The following is an 18224-nucleotide window of genomic DNA, read 5'->3' on the forward strand; positions in this document are numbered from 1 at the left end:
CCCCCCCAACCAGCCGTCACCCCCCAACCAGCCAGCGTCACCCCCCAACCAGCCAGCGTCACCCCCCAACCAGCCAGCGTCACCCCCCCATCCAGCCAGCGTCACCCCCCATCCAGCCAGCGTCACCCCCCATCCAGCCAGCGTCTCCCCCCATACAGCCAGCGTCTCCCCCCATACAGCCAGCGTCACCCCCCCATACAGCCAGCGTCTCCCCCCATACAGCCAGCGTCTCCCCCCATCCAGCGTCTCCCCCCATCCAGCCATGTCACGCTTACCTGCATCCCCGCTGCCGCCGACTGTGTAATACGCCGGGAACATTACAACTTTGAATTGCTGTAATGATTGGCGCCGCGCTGCGTATAGACACTCCCTCGCTCGGGATTGGACAGTTCACCCGAGCAAGGGGGAGTGTCTATGCGTGATGCGAATCATTACAGCTATTCAAAGCTGTAATGTTCCCGCCCGTATTACAAAGTCGGCGGCAGCGGGGATGCGGCGAATGGCGGCGGTCGGCGGCAAGTATTCTATTTGTGTATCGGGGCGGGGTATCGGCGTCTGAGTACCGCCGAAAAAACTCGGAATCGGTCCCGATACCGATACTAGTATCGGTATAGGGACAACCCTACTATCTAGCCTCCAAAGCAGAGTCACCTCCCCACCTCGTCCAATCAGAGAATGCTTTGCATTATTTGCGAAAAACGCAAAGCATCCTCCGAATGGCATCCATGCTGAGCAATAGGGCAGCCGCTCGCCACTGTGCCCAGAAGCCAGCGTAGATTACTAAAAGTAGCGGTGTCTACTACACTGATTTCCAGCTTCCAAAGAGATCCCACTGGTAAGGTATTATGCATAATTGCATTGGTCCAAGCTGAACCAATGAAACCATGTAAAAAAATGCCAGCAGTCTTTAACCACTTGCCTAGCAGGGCAATTTTTTTTTATTTCTTTGCACATATGCAAAAAAAAAAAAAAGTATAGATTTCATTTAAACACATATTTTCAGGAAGAAATATAGTAAAAATGAATTTTAGTGCAAACAAACACAAAATTATACCCCGGTTTTTGCTAAAATATAACAAAATTGGTTGTGTCAAATAAATAAATACCAAAAAGTTTAAAACCTTAAAGACTGCACATGCCCATAAAAAAAAAAAAACACACAATAGTACCCAAAATTCTCCATAGGCAGAGCTTTAACATTCTTTACAAGTTATCAGGTTAGAGTTAAAGTGTTTGTTACCCCAACATTTCAAATTCCTGATATCAGCCTGCTGTGCCATGCACTCGTGTGAAAAAGTATCCTGCTCCCTTTGTGTGAAATTACTGGTATTCCTCTGCTTTCCTATTAAAAACTGACCACAATTAGCAGGAGATCACAACGTGGTCAGTTCTCTAGCTATGCTGGGAACTCAGTGTGCTCTCCTCGAATTATCAGACTTGTCCTGACAACCCCCCCCCCTGCACAGCCTGTCACTGGGAACCTCTGTGTACGTAGTGTTTCTCCCTCCCCCAGCTCTTATGCAGCCGAGAACAGAGGGAATGTGATCATTTATGAAAAAGGGGGGGGGTTATTTATATTTTTTTATAGCTGTACAAAAATGTTCTGCCTTTCATTTCCATTTTAAACTAAATGGCTTGTTTTACAAGGCGATTGTTTACAATCACTTTAACAACTTGTTGTCCAGGCTTTTTCTGGGCCTTTTTGTTTACAAGCTTGAATCTATATTCAAACATACTTTTTTTTAGCAGCGACCCAAGGGAAAAAAAAAAAAAGGATTTTTGTACTCACCGTAAAATCCATTTCTCTGAGTTCATAGACGGACACAGCCTTCATTGACCTTAGGGTTATGCTTCTTCCTACCAGGAGATTAAATCTCCTGGTAGGAAGAAGCATAACCCTAAGGTCAATGAAGGCTGTGTCCATCTATGAACGAAAGAGAAATAGCGATTGTTGCAATTTTTTATGCCACACTGTATTTGCACAGCAGTTTTGCAAACGCATTTTTTTTTTTTTATGAAAAAAAACCCCACAATATATACCCCAATTTTTTAAATAACGTGAAAGATGTTACGCAGAGTAAATAGATACCCAACATGCTTTAAAATTGTGCATGCTCATGGAATGGCGATAAACTACGGTACTTTGGAAAAAAAAGTTTCTTTCACAGTTCCTATAGCCCTGTATTTGGCATTCTGAGGAAAACATCTAAAAGTTTTTTTAAATTGTTTCAGCTAGTACCACTGCCTGGCAAAGAGAGTTCCACATTGTTTTGCTCTAACACAGGGGTGCCCAACCTTTTGAATAGCGAGGGCCACTTAAGCAACTTGGTAACCAGTCGTGGGCCACAATGAGCGGAAATGTGCGGATTACAGGTCACGGCTACTCTATAGGCCCTCCGATCTGCCCAGATGCAAGGGGACAAATTCCATTATGTTTTTTGGATTGGAGGTAGGCGAGCGTAAATGGACATCTGTCGCTCTGTAGAGGTGAATTGAGGGTCCCATTTGGTCGGACTGATCATGTGAAAAGAGCCTAAGACTGCTTTCAACTGATGTGCTACGGTTTTCCCACACTGCGGGTGCAGCGTAGTGCACCTGTGTCTATCCTGCGGGTTAGCTGAACTTTGCCATAGTCTTCTGTGGCAAAGCCGGCGCTGTAGAGGAAACATCAGCTTATGGGGCTCTGGTCCACAGCCGCTTTCTTCCTCTACCACCAGCTTCATTCACAACACTGATGCTGTGGTATGGCAAATTGGCAACCTGTGATCTGGGCTTGCCAACCCGATATTCCAGAGCAGGAGGTCGTGGGCCACATGTGGCCCCCGGGCCACTGGTTGGCCACCCCTGCTCTAACAGAAAATAATCCTTTCTGCAATCTAAAGGTTAAATCTCCTTTCCCCCAACCTCAACCTGGGGGAGGAGAGGAGACCTGTAAGTGTTACTCATTTGCAGAAAAATCTGATCTATTGACTTGCCAGACAGGGTTGTGATGTGGAGTTCTACAAGTCTCAGAACTGACAAAAATACAATTTCTTTTAAAGGGTATTTAGCTGATTAAAAGACTGATTTAAAGACTATCAAAAGATAAAGAAAACTGTGTTTAAATGTGTAAATAGTTTTCCGAGTATGAAAGAATGACTGTTACCAAGTGTAAGTCGAAGTGTCCAGGAGAGCTTGCAGGTTTTGGGGCTCCATGCTGGAAGAGGGATCCCAAACGGTCTATGAGACCTAGGTCCAGATCCGACTGAAAGTCTTCCAGTTCCACTCTGATTTCCGCACTGACCTTAATTGGTTGTTTCCTACGACTACTCTGAAAGGTAAAGAATACAGAAGAGGAGTGAGGGAAAAAAAAAAGAACTGGTAGAACATTATAAAATGAGGAATTATGCAATAAAACTAAAACCAGGAAGGTGAGAAAAATGCAAAAACACACTCTAATAAAAGAAAGGGCAAATTGTACTTACTCTAGATGGTGTCCTGTGAATCCGCTTGTAATGCACCTGGGCACAAGGCCGCGAAGAGGATGCTGGACTATGGAACATCATAAGCTGAAAGAAAAAAAAAAGGCGATACAATCCAGTATCTTCCGTGTTTCCCCGAAAACAAGACCTACCCTGCGAGTATGACCTACTGTGATTTTTGGGGAGGGGTGCAACATAGGCCTTACCAATAGACCTAGTTTAAGATGGTCATGGAATCCTGGAATGCACGGTATTGCAGAGGTATGTGATGTGGGCCGTGTGTGCAGAATGCCTTCGGTATAGCGCAGTTTAGCTGGCCTCCCGCTGCTCTCCTCCTCTTCTCCCAGCAGTCAGTGGGGATTTCGCCCCCCTTCAGTGCTTGGAGCGTGGAGGAGAACTCCGGCAGTCCATGGAAGCGCAGAGTGGCATTTAATTGTAATACAGTGCATTCTGGAGTTTTGCAGACACTTTTACTCAGTTCCACTGGCGACTCCTGACAGGGAGAGAGATGGCGAGAAAAGCACATGACAAGCCCTACCCTGAAAATAAGCCCTACTGGGTCTTTTGTTGCCAAAATTGATATAAGACCCAGCTTATATTTTGGGAAAGACGGTAATACGATTCATTAACAGCACTGTAAAAGCTATTCAATCCAAGTGGTAGGTAGTGGCGTAGTTGCACTTATATCATACCTTGGCACAGCACCAAGTATGAACACACTACAGGATTAAATAGAGAGCATTCAGTGCATGTGACGGCCTGGCCCAGAAGACAAGTGGCACAGTGGCCGATATCTCACTGGATTGAGGACTTGCATGGAGTGCTGAGGGCAGGCCTAGGTACAAGTATAACAGTGTTCCTACTGATATTCACTTTGTATGCCAAATGGCAAAATCTTTCAAACCTGATTCTTGTCATGCAGAGTTAATTCTCTTTTAGGCTCGGGTTCACACCAGCCACTGCATTGCATTGCAATGGCTGGTGTGCAGTGCGATCCGACTGAGCTCAGGGGATCTTTTTTTTGTTAAACAAACTATTGAGATGTTGCACAGACATCTCAGAATACAGTTGCCTCACACTGCGCTGCATGCAGTACTTTTTCTCTGTGCACCGTGCCCACACTCCACCGCAACACAGTGGTCTGAATTGGGCACACAGGAGGCAAGGCATTTGTCCATGCGGTGGGACTGCACTGGAATAGCTGCCCAATGCTCTCTCACCACACCTGATGCGAATATACCCTTAAAAAAAAGGTACAGGTACCCAAAAAGCTTAACCCTAAAGCTTGAAGATGTGCAAGCACTGTCATATACTTCCATACCCATGTCAGACATTTACCTGTTTTATTCTGAATCAACAGCCATTTATATGATAGAAAAGCACATTCTGTGCTAAATCCATAATTAGCATTCATAAAAAAAGAAGAAGAAAAAAAAAAGGGGGGATCTATACCTCGGTATACTCAGGATGTTTTATCTTGTTGGAAGGATAGTCTGGCCAAAGGCATTCCGAAATCTCCAGCATTCCACAGCTGAGGTCCACAGTGCTCTGCTGTATACCTTTACCAGTCCTCTGCTCACACACGATCTGGACTGCTAAAGCTGTAGTCCTACAAATGAAAAAAAAAAAGAGAACGTTCGATTAGTTTTTATAATAGGAAATAATGCATAGCAGGTCAAATGTAGCTTTTGAACTGTCATGTATATTGCTCCGTGAAAGTCAATGAGATTTTGCTGACCTGCATTTGAGGTGCGTTCAAAATGCAGGAAAATTCCCTTATTCTGCTTTATGTAAGCTCTGTGGTCATAATGCAATGGAAAAGGTGAGCACACATACAATTTTCCAGGGTTGTAAAGTCCTGAACTACAAAGCGTTTGCTCTGATGACAAGGAAAACATGTAAACATGTTACACGCATATAGAAAACATATATACAGTATATAGTTGATATAAGAAGCATTTAGCTGAGGTTGGGAACTGTGGGCCAGATTCACAGCAGAGATACGACAGAGTATCTCAGATACGCCGTCGTATCTCTCAGAGTATCTATGCGACTGATTCATAGAATCAGTTACGCATAGATAGCCCTAAGATCCGACAGGTGTAATTGTTTTACACTGTCGGATCTTAGGATGCAATACCGCGGCCGCCGCTGGGGGGAGTTCGCAACGTAAACCAGCGTCGGGTATGCAAATTAGTAGTTATGGCGATCCACAACGGTTTTTCGCGTTCGCTACGTTGCTGCTAGTCTAGTTTCCCGTCGCAAAGTTAGTCGTCGTTTTTGGTGGCCTAACTTTACACAGCACACGTATGTGCTGTATAAAGTATGGCCGTCGTTCCCTCGTCGAAATTTAAAAAATTTTCCTTCTTGCGTAAGACGTCCGGGAATACGGAAGTACGCTACACACGTCTCCGTTCGAAAAAATTACGTCACTTCGCCCAAAGCACGGCAGGAAATTCAAAAGTGAGCATGCGCAGTAGGTCCGGCGCGGGAGCGCGCCTAATTTAAATGGCACACGCCCCTTTAAATTACGCGGGCTTACGCCGGAGGCCGCCAGCGTAAGTTTTCATGCAAGTGCTTTGTGAATCAGGCACTTGCGATGAAAACTTGCGGCGGTGTAACGTATCTACGATACGTTAGTCAATGAGATTTTGTTGACCTGCATTTGAGGTGCATTCAAAATGCAGGAAAACACCCTTATTCTGCTTTATGTAAGCTCTGTGGTCATAATGCAATTGAAAAGGTGAGCACACATACCATTTTCTGAACTACAAAGCGTTTGCTCTGATGACAAGGAAAACATGTAAACATGTTACACGCATATAGAAAACATATATACAGTATATAGTTGATATAAGAAGCATTTAGCTGAGGTTGGGACGTAACGTAACGGACGTAACGTAACGTATCTAAGATACGCAACGTATCTACGATAACGTAACGTATCTACGATACGTTACGCCGCCGCGATTCTATGTGAATCTGGGCCTGTATTCCTAAATATCTTAACACTAATCTGGAAGGATCAGCTTTAGTTCTATTTTGAAGTCTACACTGGAATGCTCAGAAATGATAGAGATTCAGTTAGTTTATTAAATGACGACTCAATTTTTCCAGAAATGCATTTTACCAAGTTGTTACTATTTTGCACATTGTTACTCCATTTTTGAAATTCCATTGACAATTTAATTTATTGCATCTGATTCTTTGGCCCATTCTTTGATCATCTAGTGAAAATGAACACAATCACAGATAGATTCACATAGTAATCATCAACAGTAATAACATTATCCAAGATTAGTCTGGCCAGGCTTTTGGACACATTTGTTTTTTTAATGACCGATTAAAAAATTCTTTCCAATTTTGTAATATTACCTGGGCTTAAATGTAGGGAAGAGATCACAAGGCACACAGTAAATTAGATTTGGGATTTTTTATTATATCATTATTTATCTAATCAAGAACACCATTGTGTAGGGTATACTTAAAGCGTTTGTTACCCCAACATGTATTATTCCAGATATGTTGCTGCTATACCATGTACTTGTTTGAGAAAGTATCCTGGTCTCTTTGTATTGCTTCATTTGTGTGAAGTTCCTGGTGTTTCTGCCAGTCCATCTGCATTCCTAATGAAAACTGTCCATGCTAAGCAGGAGAGCTCACTGTGGTCAGTTTTCTAGATATGCTGGAAACTGTGTGCTCTCCTCCAATGATCAGACTTGTCCAGACACGTCCCCGCTGCACAGCCATTCACTGGGGAGCTCAGTGTGCTGCTGTTTCTCCTTCCCCCAGTTCTTATGCAGCCGAGAACAGAGGGAATTGTGATCACTTTAAAAAAAATACTTTTTTTTGTTTTTAGCTATATAAAATATGTTTTGCCTTTCATTCTTTTTTTTTTTTTTTAAGATATTTTTATTAGGTTTAAGACAAACCAACAAACAGAAAAACATACAAAAAAAAACCACCAGACAACCTGGTCATAAACATTAGGCAATACACTCAAACATAGAAAAATAAACTGACATCAATGCAAAATATAGAGTAGGCACAGTGGTAAAAGGCTCAGGTATAATACCTGGATATAGCAAAAGCGGAGGTCCAGACATTAGAGGTCCGTGAGGCACGGCCCATCAATGGTCAAGCAAGAGTAGTACAATCAGTGCTGGGAGAGGGTTAGCGGACTAGCCAACCATCTACCCCAAATTTTGTGGAAGGTTTTGTTCCGTTTCCGGAGTTCAAAAGTAAGTTTATACAGTGGGATAGCGTCATTAATAAGTTTTAACCAGAGGGATTTCAGAGAGGTCTGTGTGCCCTTCCAGGACAGTAAAATTGCTTTTTTAACATAGAAGAAGAGTTTACGGAGCAGTCTCTTGGCATGTGATGATAGGTGTAATTCGCCAAAGATGCCTAATGGGCAGTTCATGAGTGGATTATGTTTGGGAGGCCTAGCGCAGATGAGATGAAGGCACCCACTTCTTCCCAGAAGTCCTGGACTACCGGGCATGACCAGAAGCAGTGTAAGAAATCGGCCTCCCGGCCACAGCCGCGGAAACAGGCAGCTGAGGGCAGGAGACCCATCCTGTGTAACCTAGCCGGAGTGAGGTGGGTTTGATGGAAAATTTTGACCTGTATGATGCGGTCCCGTTGCCTTTCATTCTTATTTTGAACCAAATAAGTTGTTTTACAAGGTGGTCATTAACAATTACCTTAAATTACTTATTGGTGGAAGTATATACCTTCAGAGATACAGCACTTTACGAGGCCATTTAGTATGACCAATTAGAAAGATATTATTAGGAGGCGAGTTTGTCCAATTGCATTGACATACATAGACTAAACATGTCCTTTTATTTATTTTTAGGAGTGAAAATGGAGGCTGCCACCAGTGACCGATCTATATAATAAAATAAACTTCACATCAACCCTTCCGATACATCCCATCCTCCTACCTGACATTGCTCAACTGGCAAGCTCTTTGGAAATGCTCACGAAGATGTCCAAAGTCTCGTCCACTAAACGCAGAGTCTTTGAAGTACCCCAGCTCCTTAAAAAAATGACATGCTGCTTCTTGACCGTTAAGGACCTGCGCAGAACCAGCATCGCTCGGAATGTGAGGCACAGTTATGGTAAGGCCACCCACTGTAAGCTTCAGTAGCATCTCAGGTTTAAGAGGCTCCAGAGGAGAATGGGAAGACGGTTTTCCTGCCAAAATAAATGATAAATAAATAGTTCACAAAAAGTTGACATGTACACAATACTGTATTGTTCTTTTGAAGTGGATGCAAACACGTTTTATGAAATTTGAGCTGGGCACATATATCTGCAGTGTATTATTATCTCTCTTCAAAGCTCTATGTCCTGTAGCTGTCTCCTGCTCCGTTCTGTTATCAGCCTGATAAGTTCTCCATCACATATCATAAAAGCAGCCAGTTTTGTGTTGATGAGGATGCCATAAACAGATTAGCACTGAGCTAAACAATTCAACGATCCGCTCTGAAAGTCTCTGCCTATGAGTAGAGGGGGTGTGTGTGGGCCTTTTCTTCCAATCAGCTGTCTTGGCTATATGCCCAGACTTCGCTGCAGTGCTAACCAGGGATGAGAAATTCTCCTAACACCATGTGAACTTTCTAAACAGTATATAAAGCTGAAGATAGCAGATATAAATGTAAAACTTATGTAGGGAGATTGTTTTCATCCCTGTGTATCATCTGAAGCGGTTCACTTCACTGGGTATATGTGAGGGTTTACATCCACTTTAAGCAATTCTGTCAAGAAAAAAATAAACACTGTCATTTATAAAGTACATGCACTTAGGCGTATCTGTCCCCGTCGGTATACTTATACACCAGGCTGTTCTGGAAGATACGTCTCTGACACTTCCTGGTAGTGTCAAGGCTTGTGCACTACCTCCCGCCTAACAATGCTGTAAACCAGTGGTTTTCAAGTACCCCCAACGGGCCATGTTTTGTGAACTTCCCTTAGATACAATAGCTCTTATCAATACCATGCCATAGATAATGATTTAAAGCAGCTGTGCAAAGTAAAGGAAAGCCTGAAAACATGGCCCTTTGGCGGTACTTGAGGACGGAGGTTGAAAACCACTGCTGTAAACAACCAAATCATATTTATTTTTGTTGCAAAATGAAGGGAAAACGTTCTGGACAGCCGCACTCCAAAAATAAATTGCTTTTATTTTAAAATAAAAAAACACACAAAAAGCATGCCACAGCAGACGGGGTAAAAAGCTGACGCGTTACACACCAAACTTTAGTGCTTATTAAAGTTTGGTGTGTAACGCGTCAGCTTTTTACCCCGTCTGCTGTGGCATGCTTTTTGTGTGTTTTTTTATTTTAAAATAAAAGCTATTTATTTTTGGAGTGCGGCTGTCCAGAACGTTTTCCCTTCATTTTGCATCATTCCATGCACTGCCAGCACCCGTGGCAATGCACGTAAAAAATATATTATTAAGACAATTACCATTTTGCCCCATATTCTGCATCTGTTAGGGATCAAATGATGGTGACCTGCCCCTCTATTGGATTCTCCATAATTCCAATTGTATGCAATGCACAGTAATCGTGTTTTGTATGTGAAAGAAATCAGCTACATATAGAGAATGTATTCAATACCCCTTTACTTCTTTAGTACGAGTTTACTTTTATGAAGATAGCACAGCACATATTGTTTGCTCCCCCTAGTGGTCAATCTACAAATCTTTATGTAAATTAAACACCCAAAACAATGCAAAGCCTATGTTTGCGTAGCACAAAGAAGTAAATGGTATGGAACTACCCATTACCTTGATGGATTTTCGCTAATTTTTGCTCAAGCTAAGAGGTACGGCCGATACCTCTGATGTTCACATGGCTGTCAGTATTCCAATCCGAGCACTAACACAGTACAATGACACATATTGGCTGCACAGTGTAGCGTGCTGGGTAGGCTTTATTACCAGAAAAACATATTCCTCCAATATTCAGCTTTCTGCATGAGATGAAATAAAAAGGAAAGGCACCATGGTAAAGAAAACATGAAGCAATTCAGAACTTACCCTGGACCCTGTGAAGGTTTTGTAGCGGAGGAATTGTGGCAGAAAATGGTGAATGTCCATACCGCCTTGGGCTGCTCATCATTAACTGATTGAAGATAATACACAGATTAGCATTCACAGAAGACATTTAATTTTCACACCTATGTGCATGTAAAAACATTTATGACATGCAACACTGTATATGCATGTACTGTATGTGCGTTTTTGGTTATGACTTATGCAAAGTGGATGAGAAGTACTTAGAATAGGGACTTGCCATTGCTCAGATGTCCTTAAAGAAGCACTCTCACCAGAAGTTAAAAAGGCTTGTTAAATCCCCCAGGGGACCCATTGCACATAGCACTTGTCCTTGTTAAAGTCTGTGCTGTAGTTGAGAAATATATTTTTTTTATATCAGTTTACCCAAGACAAAAGCCCAAATAATGAGTATTCCCTATTGGGTGGGTAAAGGCAACAAAGAAGCCACAGCCCTGTCTCTATTTTGCAACCCTCCTTGCGGTGCAATCTATGCCTCCATTGCTGCTCTTGTACTGATAAATGCCTGAGCCCACAATCTCCTACAGCCACCAGCTAGCTTGGAGGAGGTAACTACACTAGTAGCTGGTGGCTTGTGCTGTGAATGATGGCATATGGAGAAGAGTGTCGCCATCCATAAAAACACAAACACGACAGCAGAGTAAAAAAAGAGTAAAAAGAGAGCAGAGGTGGCAAAGCTGGCACAGCAAAGAGGGCTAAGGATTCTCATTCTGGTAGAATATGATGGAGTGTGGGACTGTGCCTGCTCTGTGTGCTCTATGTCTGTACAACCCCTCCACCTCTGTGCACTGTCAGCCAGAAGTCCATCTCCAGCATGGTCAGGTAGCAGTGAAGGGGGGGTTGGAAATGTATCTGAACAAGCAGATTAGCAATATGCACTGGACCCCTTGGGAAATGTAAAAAGACTTACCATTTATTTCTATGGGCCTTCTAACAAAGACCAAGGAGTTTTTTTTACCAATGACTGAGATTTTTTGGGAAAGGTGGCTCTAGTCATTCAAATGTGATAGGTATAAGCGGTTTCCGGTGTTAAAAAAGATTGCTCAGAATAAATCACATTTGCCACCAGGCTCAGCTCCTCCTCTTACAAAATTTGCCCCACATTAGGGCTTAACCACTTCCATACCAGGCACTTACGCACCTTCCCGCCCAAGCCAATTTTCAGCTTTCAGCACTGTCGCAATTTGAATGACAATTGCGCGGTCGTGCTACTCTGTACCCAAATGAAATTTTCATTATTTTGTTCCCACAAATGGAGCTTTCTTTTGGTGGTATTTTGATCACCTCTGCGGAAAAAAAAGACCGAATTTTTTGAAATTTTTTTTATTTTTTATTTTTTTTTCTGTTAATTTTTTTTGTAAATAAGTAAGTTTTCTTCTTCAATTATGGGCACTGATATGGCGGCACTGGTGGGCACCGATAGGCGGCACCGGTGGGCACTGATAGGCGGCGCTTGTATGCTGCACTGATGGGCACTAATAGGCGGCACTAATAGGCAGCACTAATGGGCACTCATAGGCGCACTGGGCACTCTTTGGCGGCACCTATGGGTGGCACAGATGGGCACTGATAGGTGGGCACTGGGCATAGATGGGCACTAAGAGGTGGCACTGATGGACACTGGGTGGCACTGATGGACACTGGGTGGCACTGATGGGTGGTACTGATGGCATTGCTGGGCACAGTCCGTGCCCATTTGTGGGCACTGATTGGCATCAATTGCATTCAAAACATTTTTTTATTGTTTTTTTTCTTTTTATATCTCTTTGTGCTCTATTGAGCACTGGGGGGCACTCCCTGATGGTCCAGTTTGGGTATCGGAGGGGGGGCTGCGCTGATAAACAATCAGCGCGAACCCCCCGTCAGGAGAGCCGCCGATCGGCTCTCCTCTACTCGCGTCTGTCAGATGCAAGTGAGGAAGAGCCGGTCAACGGCTCTTCCTGTTTACATCGTGATCAGCCGTGATTGGACACGGCTGATCAAGTGGTAAAGAGCCTCCGCCGGAGGCTCTTTACCGAGATCGGAGATGCAGGGTGTCAGACTGACACCCTGCATCACCGATGGGCGCGCGCCGGTATGAAATCCTGCAGGACTTCCCGGGCGGGAAGTGGTTAATCATAATCATAGAGGCCAGCTGCAGTGAAAGACTTCCACACAGGGAGCTTTTAAATGAAAACAATAAAAAAAAAAAAAAATCTAGCTCTACACCCTGATTATAATTGAAAAATGATTCTAAAGCTACACATTCCACAATCTGATGGTACAATCTCTGCACAAGCACCTTTAAAATTACCAACAACTATGTATCGCAACCTAAACAGTCCATTCAGTTTGTTATGCAGTCCTGAAAGCCCTCACACTACATATCTCTTGACAAATCTAAAGAAGACTGTATAATGAGATTGATAAATGTGTGGCCAACTTAGAGAGTGTTAAACTCTAATGCCCCGTACACACCATCACTTTATGTGATGAAAAAAAACGACACTTTCTGTGAAGTAAAAAATGATGTTTTTGAAACTTCAATTTTCAAAGACGAAGTTGCCTACACACCATCGTTTTTCTCACAATGTTCTTGCAAAGCGAGGTTACGTTCCACCACGTTTTACCATTGAAGCTCACTTCATAAGTAGCTTCTGGGCATGCGTGGATGAAAAAACGTCTTAGAAAACGACGTTTTTTGCTACACACGGTCAATTTCTGTGAAGTAAAAAGTGCACTTTTGAAAAACGACACATAAAATTGAAGCATGCTTCAATTTTTTTTGGTCGTTTTTTACAAGACATAAAACGACGTTTTCCCCCACACACAGTCAATTAAAGTGACGTTTTTAAAAACGTCATTTTTTTTCATCACATAAAGTGATGGTGTGTACGCGGCATAAAGCTTAGTACACATGAACGTCATTGGCCATTTTAATAGAAACCAACCGAAATGTGTCCTGTGTGTACTGCAGCGGGTCTAACAGAAGCTGGGTGAACAGGCAGGACCAAAAAAGGTCTGCCGAATGGCTCCTGATCAGCGATCTCATCTATCACTGACCTGAATGTTCTGGTGAGAGGGGAGATTGCTGTACTAACATCGGATAGTTAGTGCAGAGGCTCCAACCTGAGCTGCCAGTTTTTTTTCCATTCAGCCCACCGGGTTGAACAAAAACAAACTAGTAGTGTGTACGAGGCTTAAGCGGCACATTTATTTATCATTCTCTGCAGCTATTACCATTTGTACCCCCCCTTTAGAATGTAAGCTCTTCAAGCAGGGCCCTCCTGTATTGAACTGTATTGAAATTGTGCTGTCTCCCTCTACATTGTAAAGCACTGCGTAAACTGTTGTCGCCATATAAATCATATATAATAATCATTTATTTAGACTGCCTTCTTAGGGCTTTGGGTGGGAAGAAACCACAAGCTGTTATAAACATAGTCAGATGGTGGAACACTAAATGATACAGTAGGATATAAAACATCTTTATTAGTTAATGACTGGTAACATTCTCACCCCAGGAGTGAAGGCTGGACTTTGAAATTGATGACCACTGTGATCACTAAGGACAGAGGAGTCAAGGTCCACATCTGACAATTCCATTGTAGACCGAATAGAAGTAACACTGTTTGTCAAAGCCGCCATTGAAAAGAACATGTCTGAAAAGAAGAAACATACATGATCAAAATGTAGCTATTAATTCACAGTTGACTTGTTCTAAACGTTCAAATAGTTCAGATGGTCTGTGAATAGTAATATGGGAACTGCCACTGTTGACTTGTCTTTAAATAGTGAGGTCTCCAAGGTTGTCATTCTTATCTTGGCTTTATCACCTACTGAACAGGCATGGAGCTTCCACAATGCCGTCTGGGTAACCTTATTTAATAAGAAGAGTGAAATAACCTTGGCCAGATTTCAGTTCAGTTCACTGTAGTTAAAAAACAGTGAAAACTGACTTGTTACCAAGAATGACTGCACTATGCACTGGCATGGCAGTTTAATAAGAACATCCAATCAGTTTTCTACACACATTACCAATGCAAAAGGAAATTAAAGTTTCAAGCTGGGTTCACACCTGTGCAAATTAGATGCAGAGAAATTCTCTATGGAGCCGGTTCACACATTTCTACAGCGGGTCTGGTGCGAATCGCACAGGAGCCCTGTACATCCTTTGGTCTGTTTCAGGTCTGACTTCTGCCCAAAATTCAGGCTGAAATCAGAACTGGAACAGTGAAAGGAGACGCACCAGACCCCTGCTGTGAGCCGCTGCGTGTTCCAGTGTGAACCCAGCCTCAATTCATTTTTTTTGACAATCACTGGCAACTATCTTAGTCTTTCAGAAGGAGAAAAAGATGGAATCCATTCACCAGCTTCAGTGTGTATCAAAAAGCATTTTTCTCCCAATCAGGGGGCTGGCGTCACATCTAATGCAAAGGGGTTGATTTACTAGAAATGGAGTGCAAAATCTGGTGCACTCTCAAGTGAGAAATCTATTTTCAAAGAATACCCAATTATGTACAAGGGAAGTTTTAAAAACTGGACTTTACTCGTACACGATTAGATGTTTGAAATCAGCACAACTTCATCGCATTTATTAGGCTAAGAAAAAACTCACATTGCAAAGTGAACATGCCCTACTCCTTTAGTAAACCAATCCAATTCTGATCCTGTGGGCTGCCATGATGGTAAAAATATAGAACCACAAAGTTTCATAGTGTGAATTGGAACCCTTCAGAGACATCACTGTCTATCAGCACCCTTCCTCCCACCTTTAAAAGTTGGACAGAAAATGACCGCAATGTAAAGCCTGCTAAGTTTTTTAGAGCAAGTTTATTGGCAAATAGGACGCAAGACTTAGGTGACCCGATTTTAAAAGAACGACCTCATTCACTTTTTTAAATATGACAATTTTTACAGGGGTTTGCTCAATGCTTTTATTCTAGTACCTTAACTTTTGTTTTAAACTATGAATGTGTAAATAGGAGTACAATAAAAATAATGGAAATACTTCTCCCCCACTGCCGATGTTACTTAACCCGGTGGTCATAGATAGTTTGAATCTCGGGTGGTTCAGCAAGACCCAGCTAAAATTTGAACAATCAATGGACAAGCTAATTCTAAGGATGCGATTATTGCCAGTGGCTATAATCACTGTGTTCCCCCGGTAGGGATGGCTCCCTGCACACCCCCCCCCCCCCTGACCGGGAGAACACAGTAGCTCTGCAGGATGGATTTCCCCAGCAAAATAGACTGCGATGATGGGGGGGAATCAAACAATTTTCTTTCCTGCAATCCATGGTTGCATTATAAATGTGTAGTATGGAGATTTCTCAGAATATGGGGACTGTATGGGAGGGTTTGTTTTTAATGGGGATAGCTACCGTATTTATCGGGGTATTGCGTGGTAATTTTGACCCTAAAATCCTGTAAAAAAAAACATTTTATTAAATTTTACTACTTACAGTTTTGGTGTCTTGCCCGGCGTCCATCGGCGGCCTCGTCCGGTCCGGTGTCCGTCTGCGGCCTCGGTGGTGTCCTCTCGGCTTCTCCCGCGCTGTCTTCATGTCGAATCCCTGCTTCCCGCGCTCAGTTTGAAGCCTCCGCCGACGTATACCGAGCGCAGTACACTCGGGTATATTCGGCCAGGCTCGACTTCTCACGCGTAAATGTCACAGAGCGTGACTACGAGCGAAGCCGAGCCTGGCCGAATGTACCCGAATGTACTGCGCTCGGTATATGTCGGCGCAGGCATTCAAACACGGCGCGGGTATCGGCGTATATCGCGCACCCACGATTTTGCCCTGATTTTCAGGGCAAAAAAGTGAGCGGTATACGCCGATAAATACGGTATGTTTTTATACTTTTTAAATAATAAATGCTCGTTGGGCATGGCTGGTGACAGTTTTTCTGTGCATTCATTATTAAATATTTTTCATTAGCAAGTCTGGCAATGGTCGTTTTTTCTTGGTTTGTGTTAAAATAGTTTATTAGGGACTGTAGACATATTGGGCAAGGGGTTTGTAGGCTTGAAATTCGGCTGAGAATATACAATTACATTATTTTGTTATAAAAATCCATGCTGGATGCTATGAGCAACACCAATGTTTTACTAGCAGGTAATAAATAAGAAATCTGTAAGCGAAGGATTTTATAAAGAAACATCACCTCCATTCTCCAACGTCTGGAAGGGTACAAGCTCAGGGTCTGGAATGCAGAAAGATCCAGGTCCTGACTGCAGCTGCTGGTTCAAGTCTTGTTCAATCAGCTTCAAATCCTCCATGTCCAGAGGCCGACTTTTCAGCAGCTTTTCCCTAATACTGCTTGATTCTGTAAAAGCACAAATAAAAACATAGATACAGTGTGTACACAGAAACAATTGATATTGCTTTTAACGTGTAATGACTTCCAAGCTTACCTGAAATACTCAAGGCATCCAGTAATTGCTGCAAGTTAGCTATCTGACTTGGATTCAGGAACAAATGTAGTGACCCAAGTTTCCCATCAATATCAAGCTGTAAATAGTAGTATTAAGTCACAAAATAATTCACTGCAATTTTCAGTTTTTAGTAAAAGGAAAACTACATATCATTTTAAGAGTCAGCACAAGAAAGGAAGCTTGTTTGGCACCTTTCTTTGTCGCACTAAATCATCGAACCATGTGGTAAGGCATGAGACACTGCTGTATAAAAGGGAACAGAGAACAGCGCCATCTAAGTGCAGTAAGTATGTAGTTTAATAAAAAAAAAAAAAAAATTATTTATTGAGGAGTACACTCACAATATTGTGGTGAAGACAGGCATAATGGGGTTTCACCCGCTCTGACTTCCGGGAAGAGTCCGATGTCACTGGTGTGGACTGATACCCATGATCAGGTCTGTCCTCCGGCCACACTGCTGGTAAACGGTGCTTCCAAACGGATGGGACTACGATCGGTTGTACACTTCGGATGACGTCACTTCCGGGTCGGGTCAGTGGGGCGTTGCTCGCATTTGGAGTATTCATACTCTTTCCTCAGGCTTGGATAACGGCCATTATCCAAGCCTGAGGAAGAAGTACAAATACTCCAAACGTGAGCACCGCCTTGCTGACCCAACCCGGAAGCAACGTCATTAATACCACCGATCGTAGTACCATCCATCTGGAAGCACCGTGCACCAGCAGTGTGGCCAGAGGACAGACCTGATCACGGGCACCAGTCCACACCAGTGACATCGGACTCTTCCCTCACCCGGAAGTCGTAGCGGATGAAACCATATTATGCCTTTCTTCACCACAATCTTGTGAACCCGAGTGCGCCATATTATCCAATCGTGTTCATATGAGACACTGCTGTAAAGACTCAAATAAAAATCACTGAAATCTGAATAGAAACTTAGAATATGCAAAAAGCATAAAGGACTCAATCTGTTGATTGGATAGAAGGATTGGAATACAAAAAGGGACCTCAATCCAATAAGACAATGGTGATAGCCATGTAGTGCAAGCTAACACAGTTAAAGTTGAAAATGTGTTCTGAATTCAGGAGCAGTGAAGCGTTTTTTTTCCACATCATCACAGGAAACTGCATTATATGGACTTCACTGGCAGGACCAACAGGCGTTTGTGGGACTTTGCAGGGGGACCAACATAAAACGGCAAGTGCAGGTGCATTTATAATAAACTACTGCAGCAAATATATTTTTATTTATTTACAT

The 18224-nt window shown here is 42.9% G+C and overlaps 1 protein-coding gene across 2 annotated transcripts in view; it reads right to left on the reverse strand.

Annotated features, from left to right (window-relative positions):
* ATG2A (autophagy related 2A) overlaps positions 1-18224 on the reverse strand; it is a 168824-nt gene that overhangs the window by 119306 nt on the left and 31294 nt on the right. For both annotated transcript variants that reach the window (XR_005744186.1, XM_040328557.1), the window contains exons 7-14: positions 16946-17042; positions 16696-16857; positions 14047-14189; positions 10513-10597; positions 8411-8663; positions 4914-5070; positions 3465-3548; positions 3146-3310 (exon numbers count right to left, since the gene is read on the reverse strand). Coding sequence is in view for 1 of the 2 variants with exons in the window: in XM_040328557.1 (XP_040184491.1) it covers positions 3146-3310; positions 3465-3548; positions 4914-5070; positions 8411-8663; positions 10513-10597; positions 14047-14189; positions 16696-16857; positions 16946-17042 (1146 nt within the window). In the remaining variant the exon portion in view is untranslated. The remainder of the gene's footprint in view (positions 1-3145; positions 3311-3464; positions 3549-4913; positions 5071-8410; positions 8664-10512; positions 10598-14046; positions 14190-16695; positions 16858-16945; positions 17043-18224) is intronic.

Source organism: Rana temporaria, chromosome 11 (assembly GCF_905171775.1).
Source record: "Rana temporaria chromosome 11, aRanTem1.1, whole genome shotgun sequence".
Taxonomy (NCBI): domain Eukaryota; kingdom Metazoa; phylum Chordata; class Amphibia; order Anura; family Ranidae; genus Rana; species Rana temporaria.